Raw genomic sequence first — 18,550 nt, 5'->3', positions numbered from 1 at the left:
TTAGCATTGACAAAGTAAGATAAAAGTGGATGGTGAAATACAGCTAAAAGGCCATAATAGTTTCCTCTATTTTGGCAGCACAGTATTTCACTGTTGCTCATGTTAAAAAAAATACTAAAATTTGCAACTTGAATTCATCACTGTTGGCTGATCTACTGAGTGCATGCAGTGAGTTCACTGAAATGATTTTGCATTCATACTTCAAATACTGGTGTGACCAGGCCATTAAGTCTGTAGTGGGCTTGGTGAGTCCAGCTTTATGTGAATGGAGTACTGGCTCACAGCTAATTAGGAAGCACTTTCCCAAAAAATCAATCCCAAACAAATCTGAACAGCTTATATCTACAAGTTAGAGTTTTATAAAATGATCATAAGAACACAGCTTGTAAAATAAATTAGATAAAACAATTTTACCTGGTCACAAGAAAAACCCACACGTTTTTCAACCTTACATAATCATAAGATGAAATTCAGAGACACAGTCATCTGGAGTTCATCTCAACAATGCGAAACACCTTCATTACATAAATACCAGACCTTTCTTTCACTGATCCCTCGACTAAATGCCATATAATAATTCACAAACCCAGGTTTCCACATTGTAAAAAGGTCATAAAAACTGCAGACCACATTCTTAGGTCTAAAATATAACACGCTGGATATAACCCCCCCCCCCAATCCCAATAAGTACCACTGCCAGGTGCCATACTACTATCTGGAGGTATCTAAGCACAGAGGTGTCTCACTTGTTTTTGTTTTCTTGTTTTTTTGTTTTGTGAAGCCTGTCTACATGCCTGGAAATCTCCTCTGCTGCAGAGAAGCTTCACAGTAATATGGACTCAAAGTCTGGGTTTGGCTAAGATATGGCAAAGTTCCTCATTCCCTTGGTGGCTGTCAAGCATGTCCTGAATAATAACAGTAGCAGGTGAAGCTCTTCTCCCCCTCTCAGCCAGGTTTATCCCCCTGCTGTCCTCCCTCTTCTGAAAGGCTGTGGGCTGGACTGTGTTTGAAGAGACTGTAAAGTGAGCCAAAGCACTTTAATCCTTGTCCTCTACAAACAAATGTCACACGAGGGAGGTTTCTTTTAGATCTGAGTCCTGTATCACATGTAAGAGAGATCCTAAATCAGGGTTTCTTACTGTCACTTTGGAGCTGTAATTTACAAAAGTGAGATTTTTGTTCATCCCACAGTGAAGACAGATTCTTCAAAATAGCCATCGCTTGCCTTGATGACAGCTTTGCACATTATTGGCTTAACCGGCTTCATGAGGTAGTCACTTTGAAAGGGTTTTCAGTTAACAGGTGTGCCTTGTCAAAAGTTTACTTTTTGGAATTTTTTGCCTTCTTAATGCATTTGAGACCATCAATTGTGTTGTGCCGAGACAGTGTTGGGGTACAGTAAGGGATGGGTTAGGGTTATTTGAGTACTGTAGTAATCCATATTATGGCAACAACAGCTCAACTAAGTAAAGAGAAGCAACAGCCCATCATTACTTTGAGACATGAAATCAGTCAATCTGGAAAATTTCAAGAACATTGAATGTATCTTCCATTGCAATTGCAAAAACCATCAAATGCTATGATGAAACTAGCACTCATGAGGACTGCCCCAGTAACAGAAGACCAAGAATTACCTGCAGATGATAAGTTCATTACAGTTACCAGCCTCAGAATGGGTTTGCATTGGAGTTAGTTGAAAGCTGGGTGTGTCTCACACAGAGGCTAAAGAGTACCTTGTATAACCCCCGCAAGGGGGAATGAAAACAGGTTGCATAAGTATATCAATGCTAAGCTGTTCTTTTATCAGCATGAACATGAGAGGTGCAGCCTCTGTCAAGTTAATAGTGTTTGAAATCCCAGTGAGTTGAACACAAGTTTTATTGCTAGCTTTTTGCTAGCCACTGTGAGGAGAGACCACATTATACTTGCTGCTGAAGTTCAGATACTTTTCATAAAAACCAACCAGGATTATGATGTTGATGTTATGTTGTGATGATGTAACACATTATGATGATGGCCGATGTTGTCTAATATTTCCAATATACTTTGGCACATATCATACCATTGTATCAATGTTTTAAGAATACCACTAATGCTAATAGCTAATACTAATCAGTAGGCAAAATTTTAGCTTTGGATAGTGGTGTATCAATATACTAATATAATGCTAATGCTAGCAGCTATATAAGACTAACTGCAACACTTTTGGTTAGTGTTATACTGGATAGAGTGGTGAAGCATTAAAGGTGCATTGCACTTACTCTGTTGACATTAAAGGTTGTTGCTGTTATTCAAGGTATTTTCGTTTGGTGATGGTTTTTGGTGATTAGTTATATGTCATAAGATATCATAATTTAAGAAAAGTTAATGGCATCATATGAACTCCTCAAAAATATGGATACATGTTCTCAACTTTTAGAAATTGCATGCTGTGAGAACCGATCATGACAATTTTTTCATTTGTGTTTAGTAAAGCCAGAGATAGCGAGCAGAAGATAAGAGACAAAATAGGAAATGGAACAAACAAAAAATGGGAAGGCATAATGTCAATAAAGTCAAATATTGCTCTGCTCTGAATTATTTTGCTCTAATTACCTCAAATACGGATTATTGTTTTTCAAAGTCTAAACCAAAATCCCCATCTCACCTACAGTTTATTAAACCAGGAAGAGAATATTACCCTTAGCCTTTCTATGAGCATGAACATGACATGAAAATGTTCTGATGCAACTGGTAAGGCGACTGGTCTGCTTCCTCACTTCCTTCTTTTATAGATGTTTTGGACATGACAGACTTGTAGAAAGACTTTGCTGCACACTGGAAGGACTAAATGTCCCAGCTGGAATAGGAGTTCTTTGGAATATGTGGGAGGAGCTAGAAGAAGTTACTGTGTAACAGATGTTTGGGCTCCCTGGGTCATGCTGTTGCCATTGCAACTCTGACTAGGGCAAATGTCTCAAAAACTGATAAATATGAGTCTGCAGTTGTTTTGATCTTATTAAACTGCACAACATGCACCAGTAATGTAACATGTTAGAGACTCACCTGGTATATCCTCTTCGGGTTTCCCAAAAGCCTCTACTGGTCTCTCTGGTGTCGGCAGGGGCTGGGGCGGTAGTGGTTCAATGGGCTCCTGGTAAACGGTGACTGGCTTATTGACAGGTGGATTTGGTAGAACAGTGTAGCCCATTCCACCGGGACAGATCTCTTTGAACTTAGCTACGTAATAGAAAAAAAATACAAGTGCTTTATAATACAAGTGAAAATATGTACAAGTTTTTTTTCTTTTCATTGCACACTGTTAATTATCATTAACTGTAACTATTATAAAGACTTTTGGTGTGACAGTTATTTTAAGATTATAGTCTACACAGCTACTGCATAGGTTCTGATGATGTTTTTGACTATGATGTTTTTAACTAATAAACATTCATTTGAGTACATAAACTCCAACACTTTGGTACAAGAACAAAACCACGGCACAGTTTCTAGAAAGATTCTCTGAATGTTCTAACTTAGCGGCTCAAATTGATACAGATACAGTAGCTAACACATTAAATTGTGTTTTGCAATTTATCTCACTAGCAATATAAGACATGAGTGCACTCAACAATTTAAATAGACCTGACAGCTTGTTTAAGTTAGGAAAAAACAGAGTGCTATATTTTTCTTCACTTCGACACTTACACTAGTATATTTCAGAATTTTGTAGCCTCATCTTCGAAACTGATCCAGTGTTTACCAATATCACATCTAACACATGATAACAGAGAAAATAATAGCTAAATTATGGACAGTGAACATCTACAGTTATTTATCTGTATAACAACAGAAGTAAATTAGAGCTGTGATTTTCTACAGCAGCATATATGCTGATAATGTTCCTGTTTTTGACGTCTACCAGAAACCTCTGTTTGTGCTGTCTGAGCAATACTAAATGATTCTAGCTTTATTTGAAAGTCAGTATCAACTTGAGAATCTTGAAGCCTTTGCCCCTCACTCCTAAGTGTTTCATGAGAATTCAAAGTCGAAAAATAAAGTAGCCAGAGCTTTGTGGGTGGAAAAACTATCGTTACTGTCTTTCTGTAATTTCTGTAGTGCAATGTCATTTGTCAATTTTCTGATGAAATACAGTATGTACCAATAGAGATATTTCTGTGACAAGCGTATATTAACCAAACATTTTAGTTTCCTAATGAATGAGGCTCAAGTTTCAAAAGAAAAATAAAACTGGTAAAACAAATATTTTGCAATAAATAGCTAGCACAACACCTCCTTGTGGATTATGTGCCTGTAGCTGTTTTACACTGGCCTGAAAGTAAATATTTTTAGGTTGTCCCCTTAAGAATTGTTTGTGTGCAAATGTGTTCTTTCACCCACTTGAGGCATGTGTTTTGAGTGATTTCCTCAAAATGATGATGATAATTAGAATTCATTACAGCCCATACCACAAATGTGCAAATTGCAGTAAGATGAGCAAAATTGATTGAATTATAAGTTATACATTAAAAAAGATGTACTGTATTGTGTCAGAAGTTGCAGAAAATGTATTTGTAAGATGGGATAAGATGAATAGGTAGATCAACCCCAGCAGGAATGATCTTCTGTTTTGCTCAGTGGGGCCTTGGGGCTGTAAGTCTTAGGCTGAAGACACTCCTCTTCTTAACAAGGACATTGTGGAGGGGGTGGAAGAAATTCAGGAAGCTAACCACCACTCTAACTAGCTTGTTCAGCCTACTAGTGTCTTTTGGCCAGCACATAGCAGCGTTAAAGACTACCCTGGCCAACACAGACTGATAATATCAGCATTTTGTTGAGGGTCCAACATAAGCCATGGCCCATGACCAAGTAAAAATGGCCCTCAGCTGTTTTTCGTAATCCACGATGAGATTTGTTTTAAGCAAGAAAACACATCTACCGATGTTAATTGTAAATGCTTTAAAGGGCAACTGGATTTACTTGACGTTCTAGAAGATGTTTTGCATCTCATCCAAAAGGCTTCTGTCAGTAAGTTAGTACTGAAGAAGCCTCTTGGATGAGAGGCAAACGGATTTGTGATGGTATGGGGGTGCATTAGCGCACATGGCATGGGCATCATAATGCTGAATGATATATACAGGTTTTGGAGCAACATATGCTGCCAAGTAGACAACGTCTTTTTCAGGGAATTCAGCAAGACAATTCCAAACCACATTCTGCATGCATTATAACAGCATGGTTCTGTAGTAAAAGACTCTGGGTGCTAAACTGGCCTGCTTGCAGTCCCAAGTGGTCACCCATTTAAAATGTCTGGGGCATTATGAAACCTAAAATATGACAAAAGAGACCCTGAACTGTTGAGCAGCTCCAATCGTACATCAAGCAAAATGGGAAGACATTCTTTCAAAACTATAGCAATTGGTCCCCTCAGTTCCCAAGTGCTTACAGAGTGTTGTTAAAAGAAGAAGTGATGCAACAGAGTGGTAAACATGACCCTGTCCCAACCTTTTTTAAACATGTAGCCAGCATCAAATTCTAAATGAGGACATTTAAAACTACATGTCATACATGGCAACGGGGTCAACCAAGCCTCCTCACTAAGATAAAAGTTTCACTCCCTTCCTTGCCCAGAGATGCGCTTGGGATTTTCTTAAATCCCTCCTAAGCTAGGCCTCCTTGCTTAAAAATTTGAAGGCTAAGTTAGTAGCTCTCTGAGAGTACTTTCACACTGTTTGTGAATATGGCCCCAGGAGTTTACCAGATGGGTCTCCTGAGTTGCAGTCGTTAGTGGAGAGGGAGAAGAGCAGGGGGGAGAGCACACATCCCTGGGGATCTCCAGTGCTGATGGTTGGGGTGCTAGATGTGATTTTGGTGTTTTTGATCTACTGACAGGTGGAGGCTGTCACACTGAGCTGGATCAGTTTGGAGTGAACAATTTCTTGGATCATGGTGTTGAATGCAGAACTGAAGTCCACAAACAGGATTCCTGTATGTGTCCCTGGATGGTAGAGGTGTAGCAGAATGTTGCTCAGTGCCATTTTGACTGCATCCTCCACCGACCTATTTGACTGGAAAGCAACTTGCAGGGGGTCCAGCAGGGGGCCTGTCATGTCCTTCAGGTGAGCCAACACCAGTCTTTCAAAGGATTTCATGACAACAGATATCAGGCTTACAGGCCCGGAGTCATTTCGTCCTGTGATAGAGGGTTTTTAGGCGACCATGATGCCAGGACCTTCATACAGCACCAGGAATCTGTTGACGATCTGTGTAAAGGTGGGGGCCAGCTGGTCAGCACAGATTTTCAGGAGGATGACACGCAGTCTAGGCCTGGTGCTTTCCTGATCATCTGTTTCTGAAAGAGCTGACACACATCCTCTTCACAGATCCTGAGTGCAGGTGGGGGCTCAATTAGGATGGTTGGGGGGCAGCAAGAAGTGGCGATAGTTCTTTGATGCCTGAGTTGTAATAGGTGAGGGGATTTCAATTGGCTATAAAAAGCGGCACCTTTTGACTAATTCTTTTCTGGACAATATTCTCTATGAGCACTGAGGGAATATGTTATACAGTCATGTGAAAAAATTAGGACACCCCATTACATATTCAGTTATTCATTAAGAAATGTTCACATATCAATGTCTAATCTGGTTTTTATTAATCTCTGGAAAAGAAAGTGATCTAATTACAGGTAAACAACAAAAAATAACACTGTTTTACTCATTAAGCAAAAGACATCACCATAGATGCATATTCGAACTGAGGAAAAAGTTAGGACACGCTACACCCTAATACCAAGTGTTACCCCCTTTGGCTAAAATAACTTCAGTGAGATGCTTATTGTAACCCTCTACCAGTCTCTGACATCGGTCTGAGGAAAGTTTTCCCGACTCCTCAATGCAGAATGCTTTAACCTGTGTGATGTTTGAGGGGTTTCTTGAATGCACAACCCGTTCAAGTCACCCCACAGCATCTCAATGGGATTTAGATCTGGGCTTTGACTGGGCCATTCCAGGACTCTCCACTTCTTAGTTTTCAGCCAGTCCTTGGTGGATTTACTGGTATGTTTAGGGTCATTGTCACGTTGCAGGGTCCAGTTCCGCTTCAGTTTCAATTTCTTACTGATGGTCTCACATGTTCTTCAGCACCATCTGATACACTGAAGAATTCATGGTAGATTCTATAGTGGTGAGCTGACCAGGTCCTATTGCAGCAAAGCATCCCCAAACCATGACACTTCCACCTCCATGCTTCACTGTTTGTAAGAGGTTCTTTTCCTGGAACGCAGTATTTGGTGTGCGCCAAACATGTCCTCTGTTCTGGTGTCCAAATAATTAAATTTTACTCTCATCTGTCCAAAGAACATTATTCCAGAAGTCCTGTTCTTTCTTCTTCTTCTTTAAGCATCTTGTGGTCTGCTCTTGGGGTGAACTTGCTTGGGCGGCAACAATCTTCTTTCTGAAGGCCTCAGACAGGTCTTTTGATCTCACCATGGTGTTCACTCTCACGTCAACAGTCAGGAGTTCACCAAACTGAATGACTGAGGTTTAAATACGGCAAGTCTTCTTCAAAATGCTGAGTGACAATGTTGTAATCATGTGCACCTGATGTGATACACCTGTGTGTGATTTCAGCCAATTTAAGAGGGAAAAAATGTGGGGGTGTCCTAATTTATTCCTCAACAGAAATTGCATTTTTATTTTATTACATTTTACAGAAGGTTTTAAAAATATTTTCTTCAGTTTTACTTGTTTAATTATATTATTTGTATCTCTCAGTATTGTTAAAATAGATATTAAATATCCATATGTTTAAATTTGTCAAAAGACACGTTTTCATAGGGTGTCCTAATTTTTTTCACATGACTGTACATGTATGCAAACTTGCTGAGACGCATGTTAGTAATGTCACTGAACGATGGCCTGTAAATGACAGCAGCTGGAACCCACAAGCGTTCAGCTGGTGATGCAGAAAATCACATTTTTACTATTTGTTTCAAGTAATATTAACACTTTCAGTTTTACACAGCATATCATACACACAGTAAAAGAATGATGAAGACACAGACCTCTTTGGATTATGCTTTTATGCTTGGTTCTGACATTTTCCATTTTACACTGGTGGTACTGCAGCTAATAGAAACCCCATTACAAAATTGGTCATTGATAACTATTGGTGATTGTCACAGATCATTTGATTAATTAATCAATAAAATTAATTTTACTTTGATTTGGCCAAAAACTAAAGTGATTTCCAGGTATCCTCCAATAGAGGACACTGTCAGATCTAAATGCTATTTCTGCACAATGTTTTAATATGTTGTATCAAGTTTAAAGTTTGAGACCTCCAGAATGTGCAGTCGTCATGTTAAAAATAAATGAAAGACACTGAGAGCGCACTGAGTGGTAAAATAAATAGGTCTACTTACAAATTTACACGATTATCTGTTTTCTGCCAGCAAAAATCTCTTGCCTTACTTCAAGCAACAGGGTTTGATTTGTTTGTTGTTGTTTTACATTCTTCCATTATCACCACCTGGCACATAACTGGTCAGTTTTGTGTGGAAGAATAAGTGTCAAATGATGCATCAAACTTTTTCTAGGAATGCACAGAGACCCTGATGAAGAAAACACTTAGGTAACAAAGAAGGTTGATAATCACAGTTGTGACATACAGTACATTATCTTTGACTTGTTTTGTCTAACCAGCTCACACAAAGACAGCCTTGCTAACTTACTTTGTGCCTGCCACCACTAAACCATTCAAAAGGCATCTTACGGATGGCATCTTAAGGATGCCGCTAACTACAACCGTTTTAAAGTACTAATAATTGTCAGACAAAATTGTAAGAACATGAAGAGCTGTATGGAAATAAAATAAACAGGAAAGTAGAAAATATGAGTGTGATAACAACTACTGCAAAAGGTTTTGCTAATGTTATCTTAAGGCAACTCTAGAAGCCACTACTTAGCCAAGCTGTGAGACCCATGCAGACAGAAAGTACCTGGGATAAAAGAACAGGACACACATACAGTAGGATCTTCTGTTTTCTTTCTTTTTTGTAATTTCTTTTATTGAAGTTCATAATTCTGAAACAAACTTAAACTGCTGTTGTAATAAATAGTGGTGGAAATAGAATGGTTTCTATTTGCTAGAAAGGTTTCAAGGTTTCACTGAAGGACAATTTATTGTATTAACTCATACTTTGTAATACTGTACAGAACTGAAATGCATTCCAGAGCCAATTGGCATACATTTACAATCCTGATGGATTTCTACTTCTATGTCAGAAATGTTATTATTACATAATGCTGTCTTAGCTGAATTTCTATTCAACACTATGTTAACCTGCCTTTAAAAGTTTTGAGTTATGATTATGAGAGAGATCCTGTAGTGGGACCCTTCTCTTAACTCTGAAGGTAACTCTTTCTATATTGTGCCTCTTTGTAATTTTAATCAAATTCACTTTCACTTTAAAATAACATTTCTGAGAGAAGTGTTTACAGAATATTTACTGATAGATTCTGTCAGTATTCTGGTTATAACAGAACATTTCCCATATGAAGGAATTGTCATACCATAAATTATTCACAAAGACAGCAATTTCAAGTGGCTTTGCCTATCAGCAAATATAACTACGTAACAGACTGTAGTGCCTTTTGTAATCATTATATGCCTTTCTACAGGAGCTACTTCTACATAAAAGACACTTAGTTAACTAAGAGCTCAATGTTTACAACTGGTTTGTCTAGTTTAGGAAGACTCAAATTGTTGTGCAGTTGTCATCCTGTCACTGAGACTTTGGATTGGCACACTCAAACATAAAGAGCAATAGATGAACATGTCAACCAGTTTAACTTCTAGTTCGAGTCTACAGCCATAATGGCAGTTCAAGAGGATCAGCAGCACTTGGAGTTAAATGTTAACATGCTGACGTTTAACAGGTGGACAATGGTTTTAAGAAGTGCTCATAAGCTTGTTATATCCTTTATACAATCATGTGTTTCACAAAGTGGTGAAGCTCGCCCCATTTTGGAGCATTCCGCAACTTTCCCAGTCTTTGTCCCGACTTGTTTGAGATGTGTTTGTATATATTCAAACATTTATTTGATGAGTCAAAAAAAGAGAGTAAGACATTAAATATATTGTCACACTGTTTTCAGTTGAGTATATGTCAAGAAGGACTTAGAGATGATCATATTCTGTTTTATTAATTTTTTACACAGTGCCCCATCTTCTCTGGAATCAGGGTTGTTTTCATCCAAAATGGGACATGAATTTCTGAACCAAATTCTCACAACTAACCATCCAATAGTCAAAATATGAAATGTTAAGGGTCACCACAGTCTTTAGGATAAATCATTTTGGATCTATGAATGTCTGTACAATATTTCTGAATTTCTGATTTTTGTTAGGGAACCATCAGAGGATCAAAGTGGTGTACCGATGGACAGAATGACAGACCGACACTGTCATCTCTGCAGCCACCAGCATGCCAAAAAAGTAATTCACTCTAGAAATTTGGAACAAAGTTCCTTCACTCTTGTGACTTGTTGATTTCAAGAATAGGCAGTCTTGCAGTACACTGACCCACTGGGCAGAACTGAGTGATTTAACTCTGTGAGTTGCATTGACACAAGCTTTTGCTGATTTGCAAGCCAAACTGAAATGCAAGATTGCTGAATTGTGTTTGGCATAATGTTCTCTTCATACAAGTGAGAAAAGAAAGTTTTGGGCAGAAAGCTTTTAGTTCTCATTGAGACAGGATAAATGTCTGACATGGCTGGGGGCCTTACCTGTTCCTGGAAGGGGGCATTTGTCGCAACGAGGGCCCCAGGCTTTGCCCACACTGCAGCAGCAGAGCTGTTTGCTCAGCTGGGCAGACACTGGGTGCAAACACTGCCTCCCTGAGCTGACCAAACGGAAGCAAGCTCCCTTCTCCTCTTGGATGGCAGGCGTGCTGGCTGAAGAGGAGCATAGGAGGAGGACAAAGAGGAGGAGGGGCGAGGCGTAGGAAGTGGTGCACCAGAGTGTAGGAGATGCATACATGGGGGAAAGAGAGGACAGAGAGTGGAGAAATAAAGAGGTCCCCTTCACCAAAGCAACCTTCCCTTCTCACTTGAACAGACTCCTGCCATGAACACAGCCTAGTACACACTCACTGGCAACTTCATCAGGTACACTTGTACAATCAAATGTGATCCAGCACAACAGCTCTGCCATGAATTCCACTTTTCCAAAGTTTAGAATTTTTCTGTTTTTACAATACTATAATTCTACAATTGTTCCTGAGGTCATAGGAAGTGGTGCTGTTGTACTGGGGTTCATTATATTATAAGGTGTTTCTAATTTTGTGGCCCCCTCATGTACATGTACAACCCAAATCCCAAACACACACAGACAGACAGACAGACAGACAGACAGACACACACACACACACACACACACACACACACACACACACACACACACACACACACACACACACACACACACACACACACATTTCATGTTTAACTCATCGAGTCCATTGATGTTTGTAAATATCTGCTAATTCTGAATTTGAGACAGCAACACATTTCAAACATTTTGGGACAGGGGCAGCAAAAGATTTGGAAAGTTGCGGAATGCTACAAAAACACCTGTTTGCAACATTCCACAAGTAAACAAGTTCATTGTTAACAGGTGATAGTATCATGATTGAGTATGAAAGGGGCATCCTCAAAAGGGTCAGTTGTTAACAAGAAAGTATGGAGCGAGGTTGAGCACTGTGTCAAACACATAACTGTATAAAGGATAACACTACATGGGCTCGATAACACTTTGCAAAACCACTGTTAATTAACTCAGCTCATTTGCAAATGATTGCATTCTGTTTTTATTTATGTTTTACACAGCATCCCATTTTTTTGGACTCAGGATTAATAATAATGTAAAGGGGGTGGACAAAATATTTGGAACGCCTCTAAATATAATGTAGGCCAGTCCAACGCCACCACAAATTACAACCTCAATAAGACATGTAGTTAAATCATTACTTTGTTGACAGCATTAATCAAAACTGAAGATTGTTATCTTATTAAAGGCAGAATCAGTGGGAGGGCTGCTGTATTGGACCACATTAGATTGTACCCAGTGAAGTGGCCGGTGAGTGTGAATCTAAAACAACACAAGTACATAGAGAAAAAGACATACTTCACAAAGAGACGATGGACAGCCATATTTTGTTGTGGCACAAATATCATTTAAACAATTAAAGCCAAACACAGAAACACATTCAAACACAACAAAGCACAGACAACATGTTGAAGGAAAAACATCTGGTTTCATGCCAATCCTTCATGCACTATCAAGGTCAGGCACTAGCTGAGATGAAGGCATGCAAGATACTTCGGCTCATTTTGTGTTTTTAAAGTCCTTGGTATAATCCAACATGGTCACAAAATGCCAACCGAGAAGTGTCTTAAGTGGACTACATGTAAAATAAAGTTCAGTTCAAGTTTACCTTGTTGCCAGTAAATCAATTATTGGTTACATACTTGACCTATTTTAACAAATAACCAAATGCTAAAATATCAGGAGTGAGTGCTGTATGAGTTTGGCTAAAACTTGTTCTGAGGCTTTAATTCAGCTAAAATTTAACTGTATGGTTTACATGATGCATCGATGTACAGAGAGAACGGACTCTCAAATGCCTATAAACAAAGCTTAGCAAATGGACACGCACTCACCCACATATGGTGGATATTAGGGTTGTCCCGATCCGATCACGTGATTGGAAATCGGGGCCGATGTGTGCTGGAGCACCTGCCCCTTTGCCCCTTGATGCCCAAAGTGCCCTTTTTTGTGTAAGTGTGTGTGAAAGTCCATCTGTGTGGCAAAATAATGATAAATAAAACAAAATAATAATAATTTAGATCTACCTTGGTCGGTCACATGATCCACAACGTGCCCTCACTCTGCCGTCACTGCCCTGACGTGCCCAGACGTGCCCTGCTGCTAATCGCTAAGCTACTGGAGACGGCCACTGCTAGTCTTGCGAAAACAACGACCCGAGGGAGTAAACAACTGGTGAATAGGTTTTGCAGCGTATTCGCTTAAGCACGGTGTATTCTTGCAAGATGACTGACTAAGTGAAGTGAGCAATAAGCATCCTCTGTGTCATCCAACTCTGCACACACACCTCTACAAGTTATAGCCGCTAGTTAACCGCACATTGTGCGTGTCAGGCTTTTTTGTTTGTTTGTTTGTGTATGTTTCTCTTGTCATGGGCAAAGTGCATTAGAGAGATATCATGTGTTATTTTACTGTCAAGCTGTTTTTTCCTATGTTTCTAGAGGCAATGAGGCATAGACTATGTTATTTTACTAAAACTATGCAATATGCATATTCACATAATTTTGGACTATTACAGTATAAATACAACAATAATAGAAGAATTTGAATTTTGACTTTCTTAACCTCTCATTCAAACATATCAGTACTTGTTTGTTTATAACATTTACACACAAATTAAATATAATATGAATACAAATTATATAACTTTTAGAACCTTGCTGTCAAAGTCGATAGTCAAACTGAATAAAAGCACAAAAATATTTAAATACATGATTTCTATATAATTAAATTATTTTTTACTTCATTAATTTAGCACTAGGAATAATAAAGGGCAGATTACGAATGGATTAAATTCGTGGCTATACAGAACAATTTTTGAAAAGGTATTAACTACCAACGTTTACAGGCCGGGTCTGTGTCTGTGACAGACGCCACTGAACAGTGCATGCGCGGAACACAGCACCACGCAGCAGTTTGTTTGAAGCTGAGGTGCGTGATATGCTGCTACTATGTCTGCTGTGTGAAAATATTTCAGAGTGAACGACGAGAACAATTGCGCTTGCTCAAACGCTAGTTGGTAACCATGGCAACAGAAACTCAGAACATACGTTAACATACGTTGTTTCACAGTTTATTTATCACAACGGCAAGACAGTAGAGGACACACACAAGCGGTAAAAGGTGCACTTGCCCTCTGAAATGACACTTTGTATCATGTAACATAACGTTAAGCAATCATCTCACTTCCCTCCACTGATTAGGTCTAATATAACAGCTGCGGCCAAGCGAGCTGCAGGTTCTGTGGCCAGAGCCGGTTACCTTGGCAACGTGGCACGAGAGATATTAAATAGTCCACTCAGCCACTTCTTGGGAAAATCTTACTATTTTAACGGAAAAAAACAACATTAACGTATTAATAATTGATTTAATATTTATTTCTTTCGTAAGTGACCATGGTATATATAGAAATAAAATAAAATTTCCTTCACATTAGGAATAGTGCAACATTAAGTAAGGGATAATGCCCTTCGAGGTGTCCATTATCAGAAATGAAAGCGAAGTCCATTCATTCGCGTCGGATGCTTCGCGTCGGACGCTTCACGCCTCCACGTAGTCCATTCATTTCTGATAATGGACACCTCATCGGGCATTATCCCTTACTTAATGTTGCACTATGCCTAATGTGAAGAAAAATTTTATTTTATTTCTGTGTTCTGTTCTGACTAGAGACTGTAATTCAAGCTACCTCATAGAAGTTTACAATACACTGCACTGCATGCATGCACAATTGTGCATAAGTGTTACATTTAATAAAAGAGCCGTTGGTTAAATAAATAAATAAAAATAAGGGACATCCTGGATCTTATTCTTTGCGCTTAGTTTGTTTCATAATGTTTTATAGAAGTGTCGGATCGGGGCTCGGTATCGGCAGATACTCAAAATCAAATGACTCGGACTCGGGGACAAAAAAACGTGACGTGATCCCTAGTGAATATGTAAAGTATTCATGCACTTGATATTTTGTGCATTTTGATGCAAATGTATTCACATTTATTGCACTTATTACCTATAAGTATCACTCATTCACATATAGCATTGAGACCATTAGCAGTTACTGACTTCAGCCATGATAGAAGAGTTCAACATTATGAAAAATATGCTTATTCACTTTCTTATTGAGAGTGAGATGAGAAGACTGACACCATTCTCATATCTGTGTCTTAAGCATGGAGTTGGAGTCAGGACATGGTCAGCCTAGATCAGGGGTTCCCAAACTTTTCCATGCCATGGCCCCCCAAACAGCATTAGCTTCTGGCCAGGGACCCCCTTTGCAAACCCACCGACAATGCTACAAAATATGTAAAGAAACATCAACTTTTAGAATAATTTTCTTACTTTTATTCACTATTCAATAATTATTACATTTGTTTAGCATAAGAATATTAACAAACATGTTTTTAACACTGTATTATATTCCAACTGAATAATGAACTTTTCAACAAACTGTTGAGAACAGAACAAAAGAAACCAAACCTCTCTCAATTGTGTGTGTGTTCACTATTCAATCATTTTTACCTTTGTTTAGCATAAGAATATTATTAACTAACATGTTTTGCTTTTTTGCTTTTTTTCTTAACTTCCCTCCAATTCTGAGGCCCCCCTAGCACCCCCTGGTGGCCCCCAAGGGGGCCCCAGCCCCCACTTTGAAAACCACTGGCCTAGATTAGCATAAAGCCTGGAAACAGGAACAAACAGCTAGTTTCACTCTGTCCAAAGATCAAAAATAAGCTCCACGGTTAATGCATAGACATGGGATTGATATCCACCCTCTCATCTTACTCTCGGTAATGGGACTTTTCCTGTGTGCCACCCTTACCCTTCCTGTACAGATGGGAAACTTTGTGACGCTTGGGACATAGTTATGCCAAATGGAACAATTATTGTCCAAATGGGTGGTATGAGTCCAGACACTGCACTTGACACACTGCAGCACATAACCCCATTAATGTCCAGTAAGGTCATTCTTTTGGCAAATTGCAGTACATGACTCCAGTTCAGTCCAGAAAGGCCAATTTTTATTTCAAATGTATTGCAATGCTCTAACTAGGCCCAGGTAGGCAAAATTTAGACCAGAAGAATTACACTGCCTAAATTAGCCAAGGTTTGTCCAAATCCATTACAGTCCGAATGAGCTGTGTGGTGCCATTAAATATAGCTCCAGTTCCTCTCCGTCCAACCAGGAAACTCAGTTATCAGATAACAAAGGTGTCAAAAATGACAATTTTGACATGTAAATTTGGGAAACATTTGCCATTCCAAGAGTCCATTTAAGAAACATTTTGCTACTCAGATTCAATAATCAATAATTTATTGCCCTATCAACTTTACAGCTGATATGGTAACCTCAACAACAGTAAACATACAGCTATTGAGACAGTGTGCACACTTTCTATGAAATGGTAAATTGACTGTATTTATAAAGCACTTTTCTAGCACTCAAAGCATTTTTATAAGTCTGCATTCACCCACTGACACGCACATTTGTACAGCAGCTAAACCACCACACATTATCCATTCACACGCACACAGGATTGGAAGCAATTTGGGGTACAATACTTTGACATGCTGAGGCCAGGGATCGAACTACTGACCTCTATTCTACCTCCTGAGCCATAGAGCACTGCAGATCTGTAACACTGTAACCTTTGACACCAAATTTCCTCAGCTGTCTTTACTGTGTGGTTGTGAAGTTGTCTTCCCATTTCAGGGAGGAGAAGATTGTGGTCCCAAGGAATCTGAAATGATCCACTGTCTTGGTCACATGGGTGTTGATAACCAGCTGTAGTAGTTCTCCCTGTTTTTCACGCAAGTCCACCATAAGTTCTTTAGTTTTGTTGATGTTCAGTTGCAAATTGATATTGTTACACCAGTCAGCAAGATAGGAAATTCAGACATTAGTGTATAATGAGATCATGGGGGGAGAGGGCACACACCTGAGGGGCACCTGTGCTAATGGTCAATAAATCTGACAATCTCCAAGTGTCCATTTAAGATACATGACCACCCCAGTAGTATTTCAAGTGGGCATGTTGATTTAGGTATGTATAGTTGGGATATTTCCTATTCGAATGTAATGGGGGGTGGCAAACAGGAATTTTGAGTGCTACAAGTGTGCAAAGATGGAAGTCACCCATTTGGTCCTGGTGAGAACATACTAAAAAAATCAAGACTCAGAGAGATTCACAAAAAAATCTCCAATCTTAGCTACTTTCATACAAAGGTGTAAAACCAGTGAGTAAAGTTTTTTACAACATGCCATAGAGGGGAGCTGGTAATCTGGGCTTGTTCTAGGCCCCACCCACCACACAAAATTCGGGGTCTCTGGGACCATGCTCTGAGAGAATATGCAAAATTTGAAAAAAGACAAATAAGACACTTTAAAACTCAGGAAACTTGTGAATTTTACAGCTCTATGCAAGCTCTACTAACATGCAACCAGGACATGTTTGAAACATGGTTTGTGCAGCTCATGTGAACATTTCCATTCAAGTTTAAACTGTGAGAGACAAGAGGAGCCACAGATCACACTTCATACCTTGTATTCTCCCTTTTGTTGTGCAGACTAAAGACCTGCATGTATGGTTGATTTAAGTCATATTAAATCCTTAACATGTAAATTATGTATTTCCTTCAAGAGATTATGTGAGTTCTTATCTTGCTATTAAGTGGCTATAACACAAGGCTAATGTGAACAGTAACAAAATCTAGGCTTGTGCCTTTGCAAATGGCCAAGCCACCTGTGATCAGTAGAAGGATTACCAATAACTTAGTATAATATATACTTCATATCATGATGGAGACTCTACCACCCATCTGACATCTCTCCCAGGCCCAGCTGAAAACAGTGGTCAGGGCTGTTAACAAGATCTCCTGGGTTGTGTCCAGACAGACCCTGCAGAGGCAAAGGGAGCTGACCACAACAAAAATCTTGTATCTCTGGTCGCTCAGTAGCCAAAACAATCCATTTCCAATTCTTACCTACGGACGAGTCAGTCTTGTGGGTGTGTCAACATGGGAAGTCCATGTGTGTGTGTGTGTGTGTGTGTGTGTGTGTGTGTGTGTGTGTGTGTGTGTGTGTGTGTGTTTCTCTCTCTGAGGTGTTGTAGCAGTTTTTATGTCTTTTATGTCTTTTTATGCCATGTCCTCCTATCAGAAAAAATGAAGGCTGACCAGACACCCCAGCTCTGCTGCCAATTGTCTGGCTACTTCTCAGCAGTCATTGCCTGCATCTATAGACACCCCCTCAGAGTCCTGAAGAATATGATTTTGGTCCTGGCTGTGTAGCCGGTCCTCCACCAGCTTTGTCATTTGTGTAAATATGAGGCTCTTGACTGATGTGCAGTTTTATTGGAAATGTTTCATCTGACAGAGTTGGGGTGTCTGTTTTCTGTGTATTGTATGTTGGTGAGCACAATATGAATAAGGACTTTGTGGCAGCCCAAATATGTTTAAAGGCAGAGGAGTACAAGGAGACTGGAGACCTAACTTGAGCTCCAGGCACAGTGCCGATGTTCAAACAAACTGGGTGCCTTTTATGGCTGGAAGGGACCCAACCAAAAACCTGGTCTAGGACATGCAGCCAGCCTTGGTAAATATGGAGTAGCCCAGGAAGCCCAACTCTACAGACATCCGTACAGTTGTGTCTGCATGTGAGTTCTCTTCAGTCACTCATCCTGTT

At 39.4% G+C, this 18,550-nt stretch overlaps 1 protein-coding gene across 4 annotated transcripts in view; it reads right to left on the bottom strand.

The window, feature by feature from the left end:
- The window catches only part of ltbp1 (latent transforming growth factor beta binding protein 1), a 175,920-nt gene that overhangs the window by 38,230 nt on the left and 119,140 nt on the right, over nt 1-18,550 (bottom strand). For 3 of the 4 annotated variants that reach the window (XM_070978139.1, XM_070978140.1, XM_070978141.1), the window contains exons 11-12: nt 10,770-10,937; nt 3,046-3,219 (exon numbers count right to left, since the gene is read on the bottom strand). In XM_070978139.1, coding sequence (XP_070834240.1) covers nt 3,046-3,219; nt 10,770-10,937 — 342 coding nt within the window. The remainder of the gene's footprint in view (nt 1-3,045; nt 3,220-10,769; nt 10,938-18,550) is intronic. The other variant, XM_070978142.1, reaches the window with a different exon arrangement.

Source organism: Chaetodon trifascialis, chromosome 13, assembly GCF_039877785.1.
Source record: "Chaetodon trifascialis isolate fChaTrf1 chromosome 13, fChaTrf1.hap1, whole genome shotgun sequence".
Lineage (NCBI taxonomy): Eukaryota > Metazoa > Chordata > Actinopteri > Chaetodontiformes > Chaetodontidae > Chaetodon > Chaetodon trifascialis.
The sequence above is the reverse complement of the archived record's forward strand: the minus strand, read 5'-3'. Positions and strand labels throughout refer to the sequence as shown.